Source organism: Acinonyx jubatus, chromosome D1 (assembly GCF_027475565.1).
Source record: "Acinonyx jubatus isolate Ajub_Pintada_27869175 chromosome D1, VMU_Ajub_asm_v1.0, whole genome shotgun sequence".
NCBI lineage: Eukaryota > Metazoa > Chordata > Mammalia > Carnivora > Felidae > Acinonyx > Acinonyx jubatus.
Genome location: NC_069390.1, coordinates 7,421,266 through 7,444,015, shown reverse-complemented (window position 1 = coordinate 7,444,015; position 22,750 = coordinate 7,421,266). Strand labels below are relative to the sequence as shown.

At 61.4% G+C, this 22,750-nt stretch overlaps 1 protein-coding gene across 3 annotated transcripts; it reads right to left on the bottom strand.

The window, feature by feature from the left end:
* Positions 1-2,821: 2,821 nt before the first annotated feature.
* ATG2A (autophagy related 2A) lies at positions 2,822-22,653 on the bottom strand. Of its 3 annotated transcripts, none has more exons than XM_053202968.1 (41): positions 22,362-22,653; positions 20,040-20,202; positions 19,793-19,945; positions 19,532-19,634; positions 18,979-19,114; positions 18,731-18,829; positions 18,345-18,441; positions 18,092-18,256; positions 17,848-17,988; positions 17,065-17,302; positions 16,837-16,981; positions 16,648-16,740; positions 16,033-16,191; positions 15,688-15,931; positions 15,263-15,359; positions 14,974-15,133; positions 14,160-14,302; positions 13,936-14,075; positions 13,670-13,830; positions 13,087-13,237; positions 12,794-12,993; positions 12,610-12,690; positions 12,269-12,375; positions 12,087-12,179; positions 10,735-10,805; positions 10,444-10,520; positions 9,756-9,926; positions 9,479-9,605; positions 9,176-9,390; positions 8,432-8,640; positions 8,021-8,156; positions 6,582-6,695; positions 6,285-6,386; positions 6,116-6,200; positions 5,894-6,026; positions 5,735-5,807; positions 5,459-5,541; positions 5,079-5,200; positions 4,777-4,931; positions 3,579-3,731; positions 2,822-3,498 (listed from the first exon to the last, which is right to left on the bottom strand). In XM_053202968.1, exons 1-41 carry the CDS (start codon positions 22,530-22,532, stop codon positions 3,262-3,264), a joined length of 5,703 nt encoding a protein of 1,900 aa, XP_053058943.1. In that variant the 5' UTR covers positions 22,533-22,653; the 3' UTR covers positions 2,822-3,261. The 3 variants fall into 3 exon arrangements, with proteins under 3 accessions (XP_053058943.1, XP_026900842.2, XP_026900841.2); XM_027045041.2 differs by having other exon boundaries at positions 6,582-6,788; positions 9,762-9,926; XM_027045040.2 differs by having other exon boundaries at positions 6,582-6,788; positions 22,362-22,652.
* Between the last annotated feature and the right edge of the window lie 97 nt (positions 22,654-22,750).

Genomic DNA, 22,750 nt, shown 5'->3' with positions numbered 1-22,750 from the left:
GTCCGTGGTCTCTTTATTGAGGCTCCTTATCATCCGGGGCCCACACCTGGAGTCTGATGCCAGCCCTTCTTTTCTGGGCGAAGTCCTGTCTCAGCCCCAGCTCTGCTCATAAAGCCGGGAGTGGCCCCGATTTATAGCTCCTGGGCAGCCTTTGCCCGCCCTGACACCCCACACCCTCTGTCCCCAAGTTCCTTGTTTCCTCCTTTCTTTCCCAACCAGAGCCGGGCCCCAGTTCCAGGTTGGGCCACCGTGGCCTCCACCCTCTGCCCTTTGCCCACCCTTCCTGCCACAGCCACAGGGCAGAGGGACAGTGAGGGATAGCTGGACATCTGTCGGTCTCCAGGGATCTCTGACCGTCCAGATTCCTGAGGATGGCCCCAGATGAGAAGCTGGAGGCAAGACTGAGAGGGGCAGGGGTGAAGTGGGGGCGGGGGACACAGAAGGTGGGAGAAGCAGATGCAGAGCCGGAGAGAACTGGAAAGGAACGGAGCAAATAGGGACAGAGGAAGGCGACGGGGAGAAACAGGGAACTTGAGAAGGTGCGATGTGCAAACCTGCCGGCAGAATGCTAAGCACAGGGCTGTCAGCGACCACCATCTGCAAGAGCACTTAGCACCTCAGTGGCCTGAGGGCCTGCAGGGGTCTGGCAGTTGGGTGACCTTGAGCGTGTGGCCTCATCTCCTGCTGGTTCCTCCTCACTTGCAAATCAGGGCTTGTGAGACCTGTCCTGCACGCCAGCCTTGACTGCTGGAAGCCACCGTCCCTTCAACCCTTGGGTCCCACCTTGCTGTGAAGATCCGAAGGAGCTTCTGCCCGAGGTCCTGGAGCCAGCCCAGGACTCCCAGGGGAGCAGACTTTCCTCCTGCAAAGTGTGTTCTCGCCAAACCTCCCACCCCCCAGATCCAGACAGGATCTGGCCCCAGAGGCTTCAGTGACAGGTTCCAAGGCCAGTCCTACCCACCTAGGGGACATTTGGGAGAAGAAGGAGGATCTGGGACTCTGAGCCTTGAGAGTGGACTTGGACCGTTTCTCCCTTTCCTGACACTGGAGATGCCCAGGGAGGCAAAGGAGGCTGCCCGAGTTCACGGAGCGGGGCCTCTGTCCTGCCTGGCAACCTCTCCGAAGCAGCCTCCACCCTCTTGGGATGCAGTCAAGGTGGGATGGGAGGTCCCTGGGCAGGAGTCCTTTGCCTGGAAAGACAGGCCTGTGAATGAAGACACCATAGCAGGTGACACCTCCCATCACCAAAGCCTAGAAGGCCCTCCCAAAGATGCCCAGGCCAGACCAAGCGCCAGGCTTAGTGGAGGCAGTGATGCCACTGCCCAGTCAGGGGTCGGGCTCCCTCATCTCACAGGTGGAACCTGAGGCCCCAGGGCTGGAAAGGACTGGCTCAGGTCACCCAGCAGCTGCTTAGGCCCTTCCCTTCCTTCCTCAGAGGGGCTGGGAACCCTGCAAAAAGGTAGCTGGGCTCAGGAGCGCCCTGGGGCAGAGGGGCTGTAGGGGTCTGACCACCTGGACCAGCTCTTACCTCGGTGCCTGGCTGGCCCTCGGGGCACAAGGAGGAAGTGGGGACGCCCTGGGCCCAGTGCCTTTTGAGCCGTTGGCCCAGCCCCTGGCGGTGGTTAATGATTACTCTGCTGCTTGTCAATACTGATCACAAGTGTGGTTCGAAGGGCATGAAACCCTGGACTGTGCCCAGGTGGGGTGGGGCACTTCTAGGAAGCATCAGGCTGGGCCCCCATCTGTCCCTTCTGGTGGCATCAGACCCCAGCCACCCACAGCCTGTCTTCCTTCACTCCCTGCCCCCTCAGGTGACCATGGGCAGCCGAGACCCCTGGGATCCACCAGGACAAAACTTCTGCCCTGTTCATTTGGTGCCCAGACACAAAGGGGACAGCAAGGGCACAGAGGAGACTGGGGTTGGGGGGAGAACCTTTGCTCACCAAAGAGAAGTCTGCAGATGACCCTAGCAAGGTGAGGGTTCTCTAAGTTGTGCCTCTTAGTCTGAGCCTCAGTTTCCCCACAGACCCACCTGCCTGGGGGAGCAAGGTGGGGTGGGGCATAAGAGTAGCCCCTTCTTGTTCTGAAACAAGGCGTGTGTGTGCACGCATGCATGTGTGGTGGTGGGGACAGTGGGCATTTTCCCTTCCCCATGTAGGGAAACGCCTGTCAGGACCCCTGCTGGCCAATGCTACCCCCCAGTGTCCTTCCCTGTCTAGTGCCCTGGAGCTGGGACCCCAGGGCAGAGGCTCCAGTCACCTGAACAGCCTTTTGCTAGGGACGCGGAGCAGCCTCCAGAGGGCCCAGCCTTCCAGGTATGGCCTTGACTGACCCTCCTGGTCCCCAGGCAGGGATTACCAGGAGGCACCTGAGGCTCAGAGACCAAGGGCGTAGCCTCAGGCCACATGCTCAGGGTCTGCATCTCCCGGGGGCACCCCACAGCCCTACCCTTTGCAGGCCAGTGTCCTCCCAGCTGTCCCCTAATACCTGGCCCCAGGTAAGGCTGGATCCTGGGCTCTTGCAGGGATAGAGCCAAGAAACATGGTCGGGTGAGGCGGGCTCCAAGCCTTCCTCCTGCCCCCTCCGCTCCTGCCACAGCAGAAGTGGGGCCGAGTGGCAAGGAGCCCAGGGCGGAGGCAGGGCAGGCAGGGGAAGGGGTGCAGGGGTGGGCAGGTAGCTGGGGGCCAGTTTGAACCTGCTGGGCAGGTGTGGTGACCCCTGGTGGTGACATGGGAGGTGCTGGGTACAGAGGTGGGGATCTGAGTGAGAGCCAAGGTCAAGGCTGAGGCTGGGGCAGCGCAGGTACACGGGACAAGGGGGCTGGCGGTGGGCAGTTTATTCCACTTCATGCAGACACTGACCCACACGCTCAAGGAGCTTAAAAATACATTGAACCACACAGGGTCTGTCCCCCACCTCCCCCCAGACATAGAAAGATACTTGGCTGAGTGGGGCTGGGGTCTGAGGGTCCAAATGCCTCCTATTCTGGGACAAGGCGGCAGTGTGGGCCCAGGTAGTAGTGGAGGCAGCGTCCTTTCTCCCCAGAGGAAAAGTGCAGAGACAGGGCCGAGGCCCCAGGCAGGGAGGCCTCATTCTCACAGCGACTGGCAGGGTGGGCCAGGAAGGGTCCTTCCAGGCCCTTCCCCCGAGGGCCCGCCCAGCTGTGGGCCGAAGATCTGGGGAGGCGCAGGGACCAAGATGCCACTGGGGCTGGCTGCGCGAGGTGGGCAGCAGTGCCCCTGGGTCCTGGGCCCCCGACACTCAGTCCTGGCCTTCATCCGAACGCCACTTGAGAGCATGGTCCTTATGTGCGTCGGGAAGGATCTGGTTTCGCATCCCCCCGAGCAGGCTGGATGTGGCTTCCGTGGCTAGAATGAGGGGCTTCACCACAGTTGGGGGCAGCTGGCGGATCACGCCCCCCACGGCGCCCGTCAGCCCCTTCTGCTCGTGGCCCCGGGATGCCACATCACAGATGGTCTGAGCCGTGTCCAGGATGCCCTGTGGAAGTGGGAGGTCAGCGCAGGGGTTTGGGTGGGGAGGTGGCTGTGGGGCTGGGAGGGGGGACGGGGCCTCATCACCTCTCGAACTGTGTCATAGGCCTTGGCCACACCCTCCCGGAGGTCGGCGGGCTGGTGGCCCTTTCGTAGCCTCCTGACGGAGCGCTTGTCCTGCAGGGAGCGGGGGATGGGTGCTGCAGGGGACAGGATGTCATACACCGTCTCAGCTGTGGCCTAGAGGAACACGGAGGGCACTGGATGAGGACACCTGGCGGGGGCACACACGTCCAGCCCCGAGGCCCCCCGAGCCAGCCCCAGAGGACCGTGCCAGACCCTTGGCCAGCCCAGGGAGCCGCCGCACTCTTGTCTCCCTCCATAGCTGTGCTTTATGGTGCTGCTCCTGGGGCCCTGCTGATGCTTCCACGACTCAGGTCAAGGGGCTTCAGGTGGGCACATGCCTCCTGAGGGGATTCGCCCAACGTCCTCTGGACCCCAAACCCTCCTCGTGTGGACCACATCTGTGTGCCCTTGCCCCATTTGTGAGGTGCCACACAGGCAGCTTTCTTGAGACTGAGTGCACCGTCTCCCCTACCCTGCACCTTGCCCTGCCCTGTCCGCTGCAGAGGCAGCTCTGGCAGAGCACCGGCTTCCCCCCTGCTCACCCCCACCGAGTCCCCTCTACCTTCCGAAGCTGGCTCCTCTGTTCCTTTTGCCCCCTCACTTCTCACCCAGTCTCTTCACCTGTGCCTCTGGGGCCTCTCTGGGACCTGCTAATCCTTCCAGCTTCCTCTCTAGAGATCTTGCCCCCTGCCTGCAGGGGGCTGGGCTTGCAGATCCCAGAAAGCACTGAGCTCCCCCACAAGGGCGTGTCTGTCCTAGTCCCTCTACCAGAGTTCACGGCACTGACCTACAGCTGCTCACAGGACAATGCCCTGGTGTCCCTGGGATCTGTCTGGGCCTAGCAAAATGCAGGGCCTGAATGAGTGAGGGCCGGTCTGTGCCTCAGATTTTCCGCCTGTAAACAGAGTCACACCCCCTGCCCTCCTGTTCAAGAGGTGGCCACGAACAGACACCAGTGGGCTGTAGAGCCTGGAGGGCACTCACCCTCCAACATGGGAGTTGTGTGGGCCCCAAGTTGGTCACTGGGCCTCTCTCATCCATGACTGTGTCTCATGAGACCACACACCCAAGACTATCCTCAGTAGAAATCTGGGGATGGGTCAGGTGCTGTGGAGCACCCTCCCTGCCCTACTTGGCCTGGAACCATGTGCCCACTCACCTGGATAGCCTGCACCAGCCGGTTGCTGAGTTCCAGGGCGGCGGAAGCCGTGGAGGAGCCAAAAGAGGCAGCCCCCCGCTGCAGCCCCCGCATGAGGCGCCCATCCTTTCTGTACTGCTCGATGGGCAGCCAGAGCAGGTCCCGGAACCCTTGGACTGCAGGGACAGGGTTGTCAGAGAAGCTCAGGGCTGCGCTGTCCACACAAGCCCTGACTTCAGACCTCCTCTACCTATCCCTGAGGCAGCTTCTAGGCTGCCCAAGAGTAAGAGCAGTTTCCAGAGCCCTGATAGTCAGCCACTCACAGAGCTGGACAACTGAGTGCATGGGGCCTACGCCCCCCAGCAGGCCAGGAAGCTGGTTCTTGCGGATGTCCTGCAGCCACTCGTTGAGAGCATAGCCTAGCACCTTGTCCACACCCAGGAGCCTGGGAAGGGGAGAGGAGAGGAGAGGTAGAGCCACACATTGAGGGGTCATGGGACCAGGAACTGAGGTACCCCAATGCTCTCTATAGCACCCCCCGGAGGACTGTGGAGGATGATGGTCCCCATTAGACAGAGTGAAACTGAAGGCCCAGAGGGGTGATGAGTTGGCCAAGGCCACACAACCAGTCAGAAACAGAGCAGAGGGAAGCTAGAGGACCTTGGAGAGAGGCTAGCGGTGCTGCAGGGCAAGAAGGGCTCACCCGTGTCGGCAACAAAGCCGCTTCAGCTTCAGCTCAGAGCAGTTGAGCTGGGCCAGGCCAATGAGGAGGCCAGCGAAAGTGCCCTGGGGACGGAGAAGGGATTGGGGTTTATGCGATGGAGCACAGGGGCCTGCCCAGCCCACAGCAGCCTCTGAAGGCCGACTCAGCAGCTGATGTCACCTGGATGCAAGCCCTGGCCCCCTAGGCCACACCTGGGCAGAATGGGGATGAGAGGGATGGGCCCACACAGCCAGCCTGCCCGACAGCCCTACTTACCACCTGGTCCATGGTGACGTGCTTGCCATGGTAATCTAACCAGATAGGCACCTCAGACGTGAAGCGGAACTCCCTGGGTGGGGAACGGGGAGAGGGGCCTTTGGTCACTGACCCGGCCCTCTACGGCCTGGGCTGGGACCCCCCAGCCTGCAGCCCCACCTGAAGTAGATAGGCTGCTGCTCGGCAGAGGAGCGGTGTCCACTGCCTGTGGTCTCCCGGGAGCCAGGCGTCTCTGTGTCCTCAGCCTGGCCTTCCTGGAGGCTGCTGGGCTGGACTCGGGTCTCAGGGCGAGCTAGGGTGGGGGGCACAGATTGGGGATGGGCCTGGGGATGGCCGGGAGGTGGGAGGCCCGGACCCTCCCCTCCCAGCTTAGCCTCTCACCCTCAGTGGACGTCTCCACCGAAACCATAGGATTGATGCCAGCCGCCAGGCTGGTGAAGAAGTCCTTGAGGAAGAGCAGGGCATCCTGCAGGGGAAGGTGCAGGTCAGGCGCCCAGGCCCGGAGGCAGTGGGGCTCACCTCCAGCTCTACCCCCATCTGACCTCCTCACCTGGTCCACGTTGAGCCGCAGGGGCATCAGCGAGACACGGAGACAGCACTCGGGCCCACCCAGGTTGGTCGTGGGGGCCACGTGCAGTGCTTTGATGGTGAGCTGGGGGCAGAGGGCAAGCTCTGGGTGCCCGCGAGGCCTCGGGTCCCTGCCCCCACCCCGTGCCCAGCTGGCCTTGCATCGGCGCATGCTGTCGCCACAGCTGAGCCCACCCGAGCCCCAGCATTCTCCCAAACAGGCCGGCGCGGGCGTGCGCACACGGCTCTGCCCAGCGTGGACGGCGGGGGTGGCCTGTACCATGTTGGAGTGGGCGCGACGTGGCATCCGCTCACTCGTGTGCAGGTACAGGAACTTGTTGATCTGGGAGGAGGCGAGCCGGTCTCGGACCTCAAGCTCCTGAACAATGAACACCTGGCGGGACAGTGGCCGCTCCTCTAGCTCCTGGCCGGGGGCCGCGGGGCCGGGGGCCGGCTCCGCTGGGTACACCTCGTGCTGGAAGCTTACCTGAGGGGTGGGTGGAGGCCTGAGCCATGCAGGCAGGGCCCCTGTCTCTCAGCCACCCTTCTTGCCCCCAGCACCCCCCTCAGCCCCCCACCTGGCTGCCTCCCTGTCGCTGTCCCACAGGCATTTCAAACTCCTCTTAACATACTGAACTCCTCCCCTGAATCTACTTGCTCCCGTTCCCTTCCTGTCGCCTAAGTGTCACCTGTCTGTCACCAAGTCCCCACACTGCACCCCCACCTCTCCGTCACCAAGGCCATCAGGCTTGCTTCCTTAGAACATCTCTCCAGTCCCTCCGCACTTGTGTCCTGTCCACCGCCTCCAGCTAATCTTGGAACTGCTGTCCCCTCCCCCTGGACAGCCCCTCCTGGTGGTGCCCCCAGCCCCTTCTCCACACGACCGGGCTCTTCATAAAGCACACGCCTGCTCACCTTGCACCCTGGCCTCGCCCTCCAAAGCCTGCCCTCCACCCTTGCTCCCGATGTGCCAGCCCCACGACAGCCCGTGTGCTCACTCAATGGGCGGCACCTCTACCTGCACAATCTCTCAGGTTAGCCTGGCCACCCACCCAACTTATTCTTCCCCAGCAAAATTTCTCCAGAATCTGACCATCATCATGGGCTCTACAGCGGCCACCCCGTGCAGCCACTGTTTCCTGCTGAGGGCGCCTTACTCTAGTAAACACCCAAGCCGTCCCGTGGTCTGTGGGGCCTGCGAGCCTGGTTGCCAGCTGGACGCACGGCCTCCACCGCCCTCCTCCCTGCCCGGCCGCAGCCTGCTGGCCTCCTTGCCACTCTGGATACACCAGGGAGGCTCCTGGCTGGCAGCCTTCGTGCCGTGCTCTCTGCCTGAAAACCTCTTCCTGCTCCCTTCCTCAGGGCTTCGTGCAACTGCACCTTCTCGAGAACATGGCTGGCCCCCCTCCCCAGCGCTCCCCGTGCCCCTCCCTGGTTCACCTTCCCCAAACGTTCACCACGTTCCACACCATACAGATCCGTGGCTCCATTCACTACCACACAAGTGACAGGAAGGGAGGGGTGCTGTCTGCTTTGCCTGTCGTGACACCCAACATCTAGCACAGCACGTAGTGTGCAGCACGGCAGCCGCTCGGTGACTTGGTGCGTGACGGGGGACCCTGAGGTAAGTTGCCACGAAGGGCTGGCTGAGGGGCAGGGATGGGATAGCCTGCCCTGTCCCCCACCCCGGCGGCTTTCTGCACTCTGCCCCCAGCTCACCTTGCTGAGCTGGATCTCCATGAGGACATGGTGCTGCCTCCCACTGCCCCCCTGCGTCCGCCAAGAGTTCTGGGGCCGGTTGGGGCCAGAGCAGCGAGAAGGGGAGCCCCTGGAGCTCATGAAGCCGCCTCTTGCCCTGGAAAGACAGAGAGGGGACAAATGGACTCAGGGGAACCCCTTCCCTTGCCCCTTCCCCTGAGTGGGCCCTTCAGCCAGGGACGGGAGACACTCTCCAGCTCAGCCCTGGGAGGTGGGTGCAGGGCAAGGAAGGAAGAACGGAGGCCACCGAGGCAAGGATCCTGCTCAAGGTTATCAGTGGCTGAAGGTCAGAGCTGAACCCCAGCCCGGGCCCCATCTCCTAAGTGGGTGGGCCCCATGGCCATAGCTGCCACCTACACCCATCCTTCTCACCTGTGGCCAGGGTGGGGGCCAAAGTCTCGGCCTCCATAGAGGTGCCAGACGAGGGAGACCTCACGTAGCACCACACGGCTGCTGGGCACAGGGAAGTGGGCAGGTGCCCGGAGCAGGTCTGTGCTGCCCAGAGGCCGTGAGAAGTACCCGTCCTGCACGATGATGGGGCCCGGATGCAGCTGTGTCACCACGGGCTCCCCATCTCGGGGCTACAGGGAGAAGGCCAAGTGAACACGTGTGCACAGATACTTTCCTCAGTCCAGACCACCCTCGCGATTTCGTCCCCATCCTCACATTTCCCTCCCTGTTTTGGACAAAAGATGACTCCCCTGGGCCACCATCCCCAGAAGCTGTGTCAGAGTGCTCTTTCCCGGGTGGGGGCTAAGTGCCCCTTGTTCTTGCCAGGCCTGTCTCTCTGGGCCCTGGGTCTTGCTTACAAATGACATTCACATTGGCTCCTGGGGGCCAGCAGATCTGTACCTTTGCAGCCAAATGGTTTTCCACCCCCTTCTTGCTAATCGCCCTCCCTCTTCTTGATGTCCTATGTCCCATCCCTCTGTCCTGGATGCCATTCTTTCTTCCTCTGGAAAAATCCTTCAGAGCCCAGAGCCAGAGACCACCACCACCCCACCGCCCCCAGCCCTGCCACAGACCCAGCCTCCCCGGGAGCTCTAGAAGCACGCTGAAGGGAGCCACTCTCTCCCACCAGTTCCTGGCCCTGCCCAGCCTTCCCCACCAACACACCGGGATGCCCAGACCAGGAGCGTCAAGGATGCAGAACTCGTCACTGTCCAGAGTGTCTCCATCTCCCTCCTCTTCCTTTGCATCTTCTTTGGCCTCTGAGCAGGACCCCAAGCTGCCAGTAGGGGTCACAACAGGGGGCGAGTGGGGCTGGGCCCCACTCCGCTCACCGGGGAACAGGTAGACTGACACGGGCGAGGCCTGAGGGAGGGGGCCACCTGTGGAGAGAGAGTCCAGTTTGGGGGGTGCAATGCCTGATTTGGGCGCCTGATTGCGTCCCCCGGCCACAAAGCACTCCCATCCCACCTGAAGGCTGGGTCAGCTCCCGCAAGCTGCGCTCGGTGTCCAAGAGGGCGTCGGCCAGGTCCCGCTGGTTGATCAGGGCTGTCTCCACTGGGGGGCAGGAGGGCAGGGAGGCAGGGCTCTCGGAGAGCTGGGCCAGGCAGGGGAGGAGGGATGAATGAATGACAGGAAGGAGGCACGCCTGCTCCTCCGAAGCCAGCACCCCACCCCGAGGGGGCCACGGCAGGGGCAGGGGCAGGGGCCTGGCAGAGTTCTAGTGGCCTGCAGGGCCAGGCCTCACCTGTACCTTCTGGCCGGCGATCTCCGTGGGGCTGGGGGGCCGGGGAGGGGGGTGTAGGTCGCCCTCATTCATTACGTACTGGAGCAGGTTCACCAGCAGGGCGCAGGAGTCCGCGCAGCTGTGCACGTGCACCACGTTGTTGGAGCAGCGCAGTTCGAACAGCGGCTGGCTCTGGGGGGCGGGGCGCCGTCAGCCCAGGCTCCACACCCCACCTGCCCAGGGTCCATCCCTCCATACAGCCTGCTGCCCGGCAACCCCACTGAGCAAACTGAGCCTGAGACTAAAAGGGGCTTCGCTCGGGGCCACCCAAGGCAGCAGGGGTGCTCCCGGCTTGCCAACGTTCCCGTGTCCGTCCTCAATCCCTCGCCTCAAGCTGGGGAGGTGGGGCCGATTATCTCCATTTTACAGATGAGGAAATGGGGCCCCACAAACGCCATCTGACTCTCAAGGCCCTTTTTTTGCTCTGGCTACAGCTGCCTTCTGGTGGTAGGGTTCCCAGTTTGAGACATGCACGATGGGCCTGGCCCTTTCCGGGAGGGCCAATAAACAGAGCCCAGCACTGAAGGGCAGGCAGTGACCATAACCCCAGCCCAGGCCCAGGTAGCAGAAGAGAAGAGACGGCCACAAGGGAAACGGTGATCGGCCTTTGCGACTGCTCTGGCTCTGGGCCACCCCGGGCAACACTCACCAGTTTGCCCTCGGTGCTCCCCTTCCAGGTTTTAATCACAAGCTCCAAGAGGTCGACATCTAAGACACAGACGTAATCTGAAGCAGAAAGTAAGAGAAGTTCCAGTTGCTTCTTCACACCCAGCGCCTGGCCCACCCCCACAGGGGAGAATGTGGGGCTCATCCGAGTGCAGCCCTGGCGTGCATGCTAAGGGCCCAGCTAGCAGCTAGGTGAGGACATCTGGCTGCTCTGGGTGTGGCCGGGGGCTGGGGTCCCTCAGGGGGGAGGGAGCCCCGTCCAGGCCCTGCCCACCTCGCTGCAGATCCGGGGTCTCCACCTCACACTTGTCAGACAGGTATAAGGCCGAGTCATCGAGGATGAACCTGGTGGGGAACAGGGCTGAGAAGGGCCCAGGAGCCGCTGCAGACTGCAGCTCCATGGGAGCCACAGGGGTGGGGCTCCTAGAGACGGGCAAGGGGGCACCCACAGGGGGTCCCAAGCCCACAAGAAGCCAGCGCTGGGTCCTCTTCGGCCTCAGTGTTCTTGTCTGTACCATGGGGAGACTGGGCCTGTCTCCTGAGCCGAAGGCCCGAAATAGCACAAGCTTGCTTAGGTCACATGGCACTTAGGGCTCTCCAAGTACTTCCTGCACCTCCCCCTCACCTCACAGTGGCCCCGGGAGGGACGTGTCCTGCGTCCCTCCCCTCCGGCATTCATTGTTCTTTCAAAATATGTTCTTATTTTATTCTTATTTGCGTAGGCTCCATACCCAGTGTGGAGCCCGATGCAGGACTTGAATTCCTGACCCTGAGATGAAGACCTGAGCTGAGATCAAGAGTCAGATGCTTAACCAACTGAGCCACCCAGGTGCCCCAAAATAAGTTATTTTAATGGCAACATAGCACAACCTCCTTTGAGACATCTCAAAATGTGGAAAGAAAAAAGAAATGATCTCTATTCACATTCCCTGATCCCAAATTCTGAGAAAAGTGCCTATACATTTCTTTCATCCTTTCTGTGAAGCCACAGACACGGACACACATAACCCCTCATAAGCCTTGACGTAGGTTTTTTCAGTCCATGTTGCATTAAGGGATTTTCCATATTTTTCAAGTTCATTCTTTGACTTGACTTCAATAGCTGGGTAACCCATGTTTACTGACTCAGGTTATAATCTGGGGGTATTTAGATTATTTCTAGGTTTCAACTGTTTTATTTCTTTATTGTGAAGTAGGCTTCACACCCAGCATGGAGCCTAATGCAAGGCTTGAACTCACAACCCTGAGATCGATACCTGAGCTGATATCAAGAGTAGGATGCTTCACCGACTAAGCCACCCAGGTGCCCCTGAACTGTTTTGAGCTATACTCCAGAGACATCACATTCCACCTGTTTTTCTTATAGATCCTTACGACAACCACCTAAGTGAGACTGTCAAGTTAGAGAGCACAAATGCTTTTAAGGCTCTGATTCAGAGGTTCAATTGTCCTCCGGGAAGGCGGAACCAATTCTCATTCTCGAGGGAGGGATCATCACCCTAATGTACAGAAAGGCTCAAAGACCGGCCCGAGGACACACAGCAGAAAGGCAGGACCCAGGGGAGTAGCAGCTGCAGCCCAGTTTGGAGTGGGATGTAAAGTAAGCTGGGTGGGGGTGGCGCATACCTGAGTAGGAAGGTGGAGGTGTCCATGATGATGTTGCTGGAGAGCGTGAAGGTCTCAGCGGTGACAAGGACGCGCACAGGGAGGTAGAGGGGCCTGGGGGTCACATGTGGGCTAGAGTAGGCTCCTGACACATGAGAGCCTGCGCCCCCGCCCCTGGCTCTTGGCCCACCCAGCCTGGGTACCTGTAGTCCACGGCGCAGGAGAACAGGTGAGTGTGTAGGACAGTAATGACCGTTGGGGGCAGGTAACCCAGCACTGGGTCATCAAGCACATCTAAGAACTCCAACAGCTTTGGGGACCAGGACAGGAGTTGTGAGGACAAGGGCCCTCTTCCTTCCTCTAAGCAACCCCCACCCCCACCACCCCAGCACGGCTCCCCACCTGCTGCCCGTCACCTGTCAGCTGCCACCATACCCCTTGCCCAGGGGCTTCGCCTGGAAGTCAGCTCTGGCCCAGCCCAGACCCCTCACACTGGCCTCCCCGCTGGTCCAGAGACCTGCCTGCCTGTACCACTCTCACTCACCTGGGAGTGCCAACTCTGCTCCGGTAAGGCCATGAAGTGGCGCAGGGTGGCTCTGTGGAGCCTCAGTGTTACCAGGAACTCCTGGAGGTGGGGCACAGTCAGCATGGTGGGGCCCAGCCCGCCAGGCACCAGAGAGGCAGTCGTCCCAGCCAAGCGGGTGGACCGGGAGCGGGCACTATTGTACCTTGACGTTCTTGTGGGGGTCCAGGTGGATGCGCACAGCAGTGGACAGCATGTGGGGGCCCCGGCCCTGGCCCGTGTGGCCCGAGGCTCCCCGCTCAGTCACGCCTTCCTCTGACGGGTAGATGGCTGGGGCCAGCTGGGCCGGAGGAGCAAAGCTGGGCGGCTCCAGGCGACTGGGCAGCAGGCGGTCAGCCACAGCCGCTGGGGAGGCACCCGGTGAGCCCCCTGCCAAGCTGGCTGGCCGTCCCCTCCACCCGGGGCCCAGTCCCTCCTGAAAGCCCCCTCCCCTCATACCTCGGTGATAGAGCTTCGCCTTCTCGGCTTCCAGGCAGAAGTAGCTGAGTCCTGGCTGGCCTCGGTACTGGGAGACACTGAAGATGGTGCCTTGCTCCACATCCAACACCAGTTCCCCGTGTGAGGTCTCTAGCCTCCTCCCAACCTCATCCTGCAGACAAAGCACGTGGCTTGGCCCCACCAGGGCACTCAGTAGCCCCTAGGCCCTTGGCAGGGGAGGGGGCCCTGGAGCCCCAGCCCGCCTAGGACCAGCCCCAGCTCTACCCAGATTCTGCTAAAGGTCTGGAGCAACACTTGCCTGTTTTGCCAGAAGGGGAGTCATCCCTGCCCTCCCCGCCATCCAGCACGAGACAGCACCCATCTGGACCCCTAGCATGGCACCTTGCATACAACCGGCGCTAATGGGGTGTGATGGGATAGGTGGGTCATGGGTGGGTGCTGCTAGCTGGATGGGCCACTCTCGGGCCCACTGGGGCTTTTTCCCCCAGATTCCCCAACTGCTCACACAGGTCTTGCTCTCCTGCCAGTGGTGGGTGGGGAGCTCTGGAGTCAGGGGGGCTCACCTCCCCAGGGCTGCCCTCACCTTGGTCTCACAAAGGGCTGTGATCCGACCTTTCAGCACCGTCACCAGTGTAGAGAAGGTACTCTGGGAGCGAGGACCTGGGGACTCAGGGGCAGGGGGCTGGGGGGCGCCTGATGCCCCTACTGAGAAGAAGTGGGCATCCTCCTCATCCGAATCAGAGTCTGGGGTGAGATCAAAGAGCCAAGTGGGAAGGAGACCTGGGAGGGCTGCCCCAGCCCTACCCAGCTCTGGGGACCTTGGGATCCGTGCCAGGGCATCCCTCCTACCCAGCTTGAAGGCCGATTTGCACATCTTGAAGTTGGCATGCCAGCAGCCTGAGGGGCCGGGGAAGCCAGGGGGATGAGCAGTGGGGTCAGGGGTGGGAAGCAGGTCCGCAGGCTCCCACATGAGTAGGTCGTTGTTGATCCTGAGACAAGTGGACGGACAGCAGCAGTGAGGGTGGCCCAGCCCGGCCCCTCCCCATACTCCCCCTACTCGCCTGAGTCACCACCTGTTATAGAGGCTCTCATAGGCCTCCTTGCTGGGCAGGAAGATATGGGCACTGGGCAGGACCACTTCAAGGCTGCAGCGTGATAGTGCCAGGGCCCGGCTCTGGAAGGTTTTCATCTCCTCGGGGTCTCCGGGAATCACCATCTGGTCAGGGGAGTGGGGAAAGGCATCTGAGAGACGTCAGGGTCTGCCGCTGGCTCGGGAATCAGACTCTGGTCTGCACGCTGACTTCCTATCATTCATTCATTCATTCATTCATTCATTCTCATGCACTGATGGGAGCCCTTCTCTTCTGGGAGGTAGGGCAGCCATCTCGGGAGAAGCGCTGGCAGCACGCCAAATCTGCTTGGAGGGCCTCATATATGTTAACTCCTTTATCCGCATGATAGGCCTAAGACACAGGTCACTGCACCCACTTTCAAGATAAGGAAACTCATCTGAGCATAAGTCTCTAAGAGGTTAGACCAGTTCTAAGATGACAAAGCTAGAAGGGCAGAGCCTGGATTCAAACCCACTTTAGCCCAGAGACCAGGCCCTTAACTGTCTCTCACTCAAATCTCATCACCTTCATAGAAAAGGATCCCGAGGTCCCTGCCAAGAGACAAGGTCCTGATCTTCCCAGCGAAGGACCTGCCCCCACCAGTGTCCTCACCCTTAGGCCCCATGAGCTGGGGTGCTTCGGACTCCCCACCGATCAAAGACGATGGAAGCGATGCCACTCTTGCCGGTGCTGGGTCACGTCACCTGGTGCCCTAAGTGATCTTGTCCTCCTGGCCCACAGCCACCAAGTGGCTCCCTTGGGTTTGGGGCCTCACCTCCTCTGTCTCGTACATGGTCCTCTTGGAGGAAAACGGCGAGGGCTCAGGTTCCCGCAGCTCACATGGACTCTCAGCCGACAGCTCCAGCTCCTCTCCCTTCTCGGGGGTCACCTCCCACTGTGCACTGCTGAGCTGGGGGTTCAGGGTCACCACCACCCTGCCAGGGCACAGGCCTGTCACTGGGCTGCAAGTCTCCCTCAGCCCCTGGTCCCCGCCCCCTCCAGCTTCCTGCTGCCCTCAGGAGCAAAGCACTCCTCTCCTGTCTGCCCTTTGAGCCCCCACTTACTGGGGCAGGAAGTATTTGTGCCCAGGGCTCTTGGGATCCAGGGCTTTGGAGACCCGCAGGCAGGGGATGGGTGGCTTCTCTCCGTCTTCGTAGGTGCCTGCGAGGATGAAGAGGAGGGGTTGTCATTGCTGCCTTTCCCCATTTCTTCCCCAATGTCAGGTGGGGTTAGTGGGGGCCCGGAGCCTCCATCGTGGTGCCTGCGCCCTCCCTCACACCCATGGCCGGCAGCAGTCCAGTGATGAAGGGTCCACTCTGCACACTCTCAGAGGAGCCTGAAGACAGGTAATGCTGGCATCTCACAGAGCTGGTGAGACCTTGGGCCCCAGTCCATCCCAACTGTGTCTCAGTCCCTTCCGTAGCCCTGGGCCCCCCTCTCCCAGAGGCCTGAGGCCCTGCCCTGGGTATTGTCCTCTGGGGGCTCTCACCGTGAAGGTCGGAGCAGGTAAGTTCCAGGCGGGTGGGGACGGGTGGACCAGGACCACTGCTCAACTCTGACCGGAACTGGGGCTCACTCAGCTCCAGCCGCAGCTGCTCAGCCCGCACAGCTCGGCCTGCCCAGGGGTCCCGCTCGGGCCGCAGGTCAGCAATGGGGAAGCGCAGCCGCAGCGTGGCCTGGGGTGCTGACAACCGCACCACTGTCTGCTGCTCGGCAGCTGGTGGGGGTTCCGTCTGCGGGACGAGGGGGGTGATCAGAGCTGCCAGAGGCCCCAGCACTATGGCTGTGAGCTAGAGGGTCCGTGCCGGCCCCCTGCCCCAGCTGGGTATCTTACCAGGAGGCCAGCAGGTGGTTCGGGAGGGGGTATGGTGGCCAGGCGCAGCAGGGCAGCAAGCCGGTCCAGGGCCCCCAGCTCCACATCTGCCTGGAAGTCAGCTAGGTCCAGGGCCAGTTCTGAGTGGCAATGGCAGGCGGCTGGGCGCCGGGGTTGGCTCTGAGGGTGAAGGTGTTCAGGTCAGCGAGAACTGTGGGGTAGGTGAGGGCAGGATGGGAAGGGACCCCCTTGAGCAAAAACAAAACGCAGAGGCCGCCTGGCTGGTGTGGAGAAAAGCTTGCACAGGGGACAAAGCTAGGAAGGGAGAGGGAGACCCTCACCACATTGCCTGACAAAGAGGACCATGTTTGTTTAATATAAGCCATCCAATATTCAAAACGGGCAGGGGTTGCCAAGATGAGCCAGGGAAGGGGCAACCAGGCCAAAGGATACATGTGTAGGGCCCAGACATCGTCTTCAAGGGCTCCCAGATGGGGAGGTGTGCTCTAGCTGGAGCACAGGCAAGGGGGCTGGAGGGTGGGAGCAGGCAGCCACCAGGGGAGGCCGGGGGGTGGGGTGGGGTCAAGGTACCACGGAAACAGCCAAGGGCCCTTAGGCACGGGTTGGGGGGGTTACCTTGGACACACGGCGTAGAGTCTGTGTATGACGCAGGTGGGCACAGGGCCGAGCTGAGGCCTGGGAACCCAGGCTGCCGGGGAAGCTCAGGATCTGGGATGGGACATAGGAGGCAAGAGTCAGGCGGGGCCTCCAGATCCACCTGAACCTGCGGGCCCTCCCACATCCACACTCGCTCTCGGCCCTCACCTCCGTGTACTCAGGCTCGAAAGCGCCCCTGGGCCACAGACACTCCAGCACCTCGAGCTGCCCAAAGTGCACCTGTGTGCTGGTAGTCCGCCGGCCCCTGCCTGTCCGCAGCTCCCAGGACAGCTGCACAGCTGTACCCGTTAGCCTGCGAGGAAGAAGCTGGGCATCAGAGGTTGGGCTCGGGGGGCTCGGGGAGTCTCTCCTTGGGCCCCTGCCTCAGGCTTGTACCGGACGTGGCTACAGGGACAGGCCCTCTGGAAGCGCGGTCGGAGATGGTGGAAGTCACGGGAGCCGAAGGGCCCATCCTTGGTGGCATCAAACTCCGAAAAAAAGTGGGTACTGAGGTCAGGTGGTCCAGAAGATGGGGCAGATGTCTGAAGCAAGGTCAGGGTCATGCCCCCCAGGGTCATCTTTAGCAGCGAGTCAGGGCGCAGGGTGTCCGGGAGGGGTGTGGGGGCCGTCTTGCCTGAGAGGAGAGAGGTTTTACCAGGGACTTCCCAGAGCTCACGGGCACCCCAGGTAAAGTGATGGTCAGATGCTGGGCCAGGGGCTGGGAGAAGCCCTGGCCCAGATGGACTATGACTCTGGCACGGGGCCTGGCCGGGCAGGGGCGACACAGAGCCTCATCATGCCAGAAACTGAGCCCAAGCTCAATTCAACCCTCTCAAGGAGCTGGAAGGACTACAGGTGGCAAGGCACTCAGTCCAGCGCCTGACACACATGATCTCTCGACAAACACCGGTCAATACGTATAGCTCGGCAAGGTTAGATCTTATTACACCCTTTCTATGGAAGGGGAAACGGAGTCTCCAAGAATTTAAATGCTTTGCCCAAGATCACTGACTCTGACACCTAGCCCTCTATCTATTGTGTCACCAGCCTCCCGAGCATCCCCAGGGAACCAAGTCACCCACGCGGACGGCTAAGCATGAGTGGAGGCCTCCTGCACCCACGTGACATCACAGGGGCACTGAGGCCTCTTCCAGCTGTTCTTGCCCCAGGAGCACTCACCAGTTGGGTGGGCATGAGCAGACAGCCGGCGGGGGGCCATGTCGCTGTGCACAGAAGATCCTAGGTCTACATCGGAGAGGGAGAGCTCGGAGAGGGCTGAGGCCACACTGCTTGTGAGGCCCGCCATGGAGAAGAAGAGGTCTGTGGGCCAGGACAGGGGAGGTTAGGGAAAGCCACACTTGGTCCCCACTCCTGCACCCATGCTCGCTGCCCAGACAAATGCCAAGTGTGACCCCACACCCACCAGTGTTGTCCAGGTTGACAAGAGGGCTGGCAAGGGGTTCTGGGCTGAGGGGCTCAGCCACAGCCCCTGCCCGAAGCTGCTCATTCAGGTCCTGCTCAATCAGCCACAGATCTTCGGCACCTAGCGGGCGGCTCTTGTTCAGCTTGTCCACCAGGCCCTCGGGGTCTAAGGAGGAGGACAGTTGTTTCTGTCAGCCCGGCCTGGCTGGCCCCTCCCCAGGCATCCATTCCCCTGGAGCGCCCAGAGGCCTCACCTGCAAGGCTCATGGCACTGAACAGTTCTTGAAGCTGCTGGAGCTGCCGAGGGGTCAGGAGCAGGTGCAGGGAGCCCAGCTGTCCAGACACCTCCAGCTGGGGCCAGAAGGGGCCAGAGGAGACAACCATGGAGCCTGCATCTGCCACCTAGGCCCTCTGAGAGCCACCACTCACCTGCCCTCACCCAGAGGACGTAGGATGTCAGTTGCCAGGCTAAGCTGTCACCAGCTAGTTCTGGAACCCCGGCCACAACTTGACCACTGAGCCTGTTTCTCTAATTGCTAAGAAGGCAGTAACTTCCCCCACTCAATGACCCTGCTTTGCACTGCTGAGGAGTATTCTGAAATGGAGCACATTCCATCCTCCACAGGGGCTTGGGACCTACCTTGGGGCCTGGGAAGGCCTCATTCTGCTTCAATTTCATTGTCAACTCCATATACCCTGAGCAGCTGCCAATCTGCAAGGGGGGTTTCGGGGGTTCCTCCTGGAGGCAAGAGGATACAGGAGGGAACGGGTTGAACATATGAGGTCAGAGATGGTCAGAAGGAATGGGGGGACGGTCAGCGGGGGCAGATGGGAGAGAAGACAGGGATTAGAAGGAGAAAGAAACTGTGGGGATCAGAGTCAGCCCACCTGTGGGGGGAGCTCCTCGAAGTGTAGGCGGACCCCCGCCAGCTGCAACAGCTTGTGCAGGAAGGCAGGGGGCTGGTGCACGTCCACTGGGGGGGCCTGGCTTGGGTCCCGCACTGCCTCGTCACAGTACTCCAGTCTGGGGAGTGGAGGATGAGCCCTTGCCCCAGCCACCTCAGGCTGGCGCCCCTCTCCGAACACAGTACTTTGTTCTAGGGGTCTGGGGTCAGAGTCTGGACAGCAGAGCTTCCCCACCAGAGCCAGGCCATCCTGGACCTCCATGGCCAGCCCTTCTTCCTCAGACCCTGGTGTGTAACCTGCTCCTTAGGGCCCCAGCCACTCTGGGCCTGTATCACCCTGGCCGTCGGGCCCCATTCCAGGCTCACGATATGGTCCTCCCACCACCACAGCCACCACCAGGACCACCCCAAATCCGCCCTGCTACCTCTCAGGAGCCCAGGCTGGGGTTAGGGGCAGGGGCAACGCCAAGGCCACGCGGCAGCCCCTCACTCCCTCTCCTCTTCGCACCAGACCACCCCGCTTGGCATGCCCCTACCTCTGCACGTGGACTTCCACCGCCACGCCATGCTCCCCATCACCTGGTGAGTGTTCCACCCTCACCACAGTGTCCAGGAAGGTCACCTTGATCCTTCGTAGCACTGAGGGGCGGAAAGGGGTCTCAAGCCAGGTAGAGCCGCAAGGGAGCAGGCAGAGTTTCCCCACTGGGGCAGCAGAGTGGCCATCCCACTGTCTAGGGCCCCTGCTTTGTGGGCTACAGGGGGGCAGGGAGCAGGGTAGCCATGGGAGGCCTACTTACCAGTCTCAATGGTCTGGGCAAACATTTCCAGTCCCTCCAGGGGCTGTGGTGGCTCAGAGGGCTCGGGCAGCCCATCCCGAAGGCACTCCTGAGCCAGCTGTAGGCTCGTGGTCATGCATGAGGCCCAGCTCTGTGAGTCAGCAGCCCCTGGCCCTGTGAGTAGGCAGAGGGTCTCAGAAGAGGTGCCCAGGCCTACTCCTACCACTTGCTCCCCAGCCCCCTGCCCCTGGCCTTGCCCAGCCCTCACCTGGGCCCCGGCGGGGCTGTAGAGTGAGCTGGAGTCCTGACACACGCACGGTGCAGTGGTCGGTGAGCAGCGCAGCCCAAGGCACGGCCACCTCGATAGAGCCCACAAAGCCTTCCACCAGCTCCAAGGGTGATTCTATGGACTCCAGCACTTCGTTCACAGACTGGGAGCAGGGAAGGGACAGATCCGGCTCAGGGAAACCTCCAAATGTGGCGGTCTCCCTGGCTGCAGCACTCCTGGTGGGCTGCTGCGACCTTCGAGAGCTCCCTGGCTCTCCCTGCCCCCTCCCTACCCCCCACCCGCTGCCCCTGTGCTACCTATAAACTTCTACTATCGCTCTAGCTGATCCCTACTCTTGGCCCATCCAAACGTGGTCCATCCTTTAAACCAGAGGAGGGGGAGCTGAAGGATGAGAAGGAGGAAGCCAGGCAGAGGGGATGGAAGGTGGTATGTTCCAGGCACGGGAACAGCACGTGCAAAGGCACAGCGGAGGGCAGCAGCACCCACGTTCTCTCTGGATCAGTGTGGAGTTCAAGGGGAGTGTACACGAGAGGCTGGCAGAGGGCCGAGCTGAGCCGGAGGGGACCCCTGCCCAACTTCAAACATTTGGTGTAGCTGTACCTCTCTGAGGTATGAGGCTGAGAACCCCTGGTTACCAATGGGGAAATAGCACTGTTGCCAGTCTGGGAGCTTCTTGAAGGCAGGAACTCACCTGCCTGCTTCACGTGACCCCAGGTAGTGTGTGGTACCACCCAGAGAGGATCCCAGTAACGCTTGTTGGATCCGTGAGTAAACAAACACATGGCAGAACTAGAAGACTCATAGAGGTCAAGTTGAAATTCCTTACCCAGAGATCCACAGATGGGAAACTGAAGCCTAGAGAGAAGGGCCTAGTTTAACCACTCAGTGTGGGGTGAGGACTGTGACTGAAGTCTCTCTCCTCACCCCATCCCAGGATCCCCAGGCACTCAGCTTCTTCTGGGGTCTTCAAGGCAGGAGCGGCAGGCAGAGCAGCTTGGAGGAGGGGCTGGCTATGGGGAAAGCACCTGCTTTCCAAGGGACAACTCCTGAGGCCAGCCCAGAAAGCATCCTAGCTAGGAGCCATTTCAATCTCCAAGAGGGCAGGGCAGGGCTGGGCAGGGTGGGAGTGTTTTCTGGGACTGGAAGTAGGAAGAGGCAGCCTAGAGGTCTTGGCCATTTCTTTCAGGCCAGCCTAAGAGGCTGAAGTCAGAGGTCAGAAAAGGCCTCCTCCACTAGGATTCACAGGCAAGAAGCTATCGGGAAGTGTCCCCAGCTCTGGGCTCAGGCGTTTCCTCTTACCTTACATTTGCCCAGGGAGGCCTGCCTACCCCTAAAGCTCAGCTCTTCCTGCCCCACATTGCATTTAGGCCAGGCACTCTGTCGGCCCAGCCAGAAAACTGAGAAGCCCCTGCCCCATGCCCACCCCTGCGGCTCTGGACTGGAGGGCTGACCCAGTGCCAGCCCTGGGCTGATGCCTCTAATTGGTGGCTTCTTTGCAACTTCCCAGTTCAGCTGAGTTGTGAGTCACTGCCTCTCACCGCCCCCAGCCTCAGGCCTCTGACCCAGACCTTCTCCCTCCCGCCTCCCCAGCATCTCCCTCGGCTTCCTCCCGGCCTGAAGCCAAACCTCTCCATTTTTCCTCAGGGACTCTCTGGCAGGTGGGGACGGATGCTAACTCCCAAGCCCCTCCCCAAACGCTACTGGGTCCATCCCACTCTCCCCAAAGCAGGAAGTAGGCAGGGGCGGCAGTCGCCAGTCACACGAGGTGTTGATCAACACCGGCGCTGACGCGGTTGTTGACATCCACGTCCGGAGGCGGGAACCCCACCCACTTGGCCCAGGATCTTAGGGTCAGGAGGTCAGAGCACCTTTCCCACAGGTGCTCTCGGCAGGACTCCGGACCCCTACCAGCTTTCCCTGACCAGCTGCAAGGCCCCAACTCTCTCACTGCCCTGGCCCGGTCCTATTAGAGCCCCCTAGTTCCTCCGCTCCCTCCTCACCTTCCCCTTAGCCCCTGAGAACCACGCTTCCCAACTCAGGCCCCAAACTCGATGTGCTTATTCTGGCATTCTTCAGACAAGTGACATCCCCCTCCCCAGCCTCAGTTTCTCCTACTGTGGAGGCAGGGACCCAGTCCTACCCAGCTTCTGGCTCTGGAAGCGATCAGTCGCCTGGAAAGGGCCTGACTCCCATGGCCTCTCCACGCCGTATGCCCGGTCCCCAGCCCACCCTTCAGTCAGAATCCTTAGGTCGTTGCGGCGCCCCCCGCCCCCCTTCGCGAGCTCGGGCCTGGTTCCTCACCCAGATCTCCAAGTGGATATCCCGCAGGGCAACGCTGCCCTTGTACAAATCGAGGCTGAGCTGGTCCAGGCTGAGGTGCTCCTGGAAGAAGTGACCCAAGTAGTGGTGCAGCAAGTAGCGGCATACCCGCTCTTTTACACAGTTCGACCATGGCCACAGCCATCGTGACATCTCGGAGACCGTCGGGCCCGGGCCGCCTGCGCTCGCCACCCGCCGGCGATGCCTGTCGGGCTTCGCTGTTCACTAGAGCCCCCGGCTCTCCCCGCCGCTTCTCTCAGCGCCAGGCCGCGCCCCCCGGACCCTCAGCCACGCCCCCCACGCTCAATGCCATTCGCCGTTGTAAAGGGCGAGGCTTGCTGATTGGCCGCGGGGGGCGGAGTCTTCGAGCA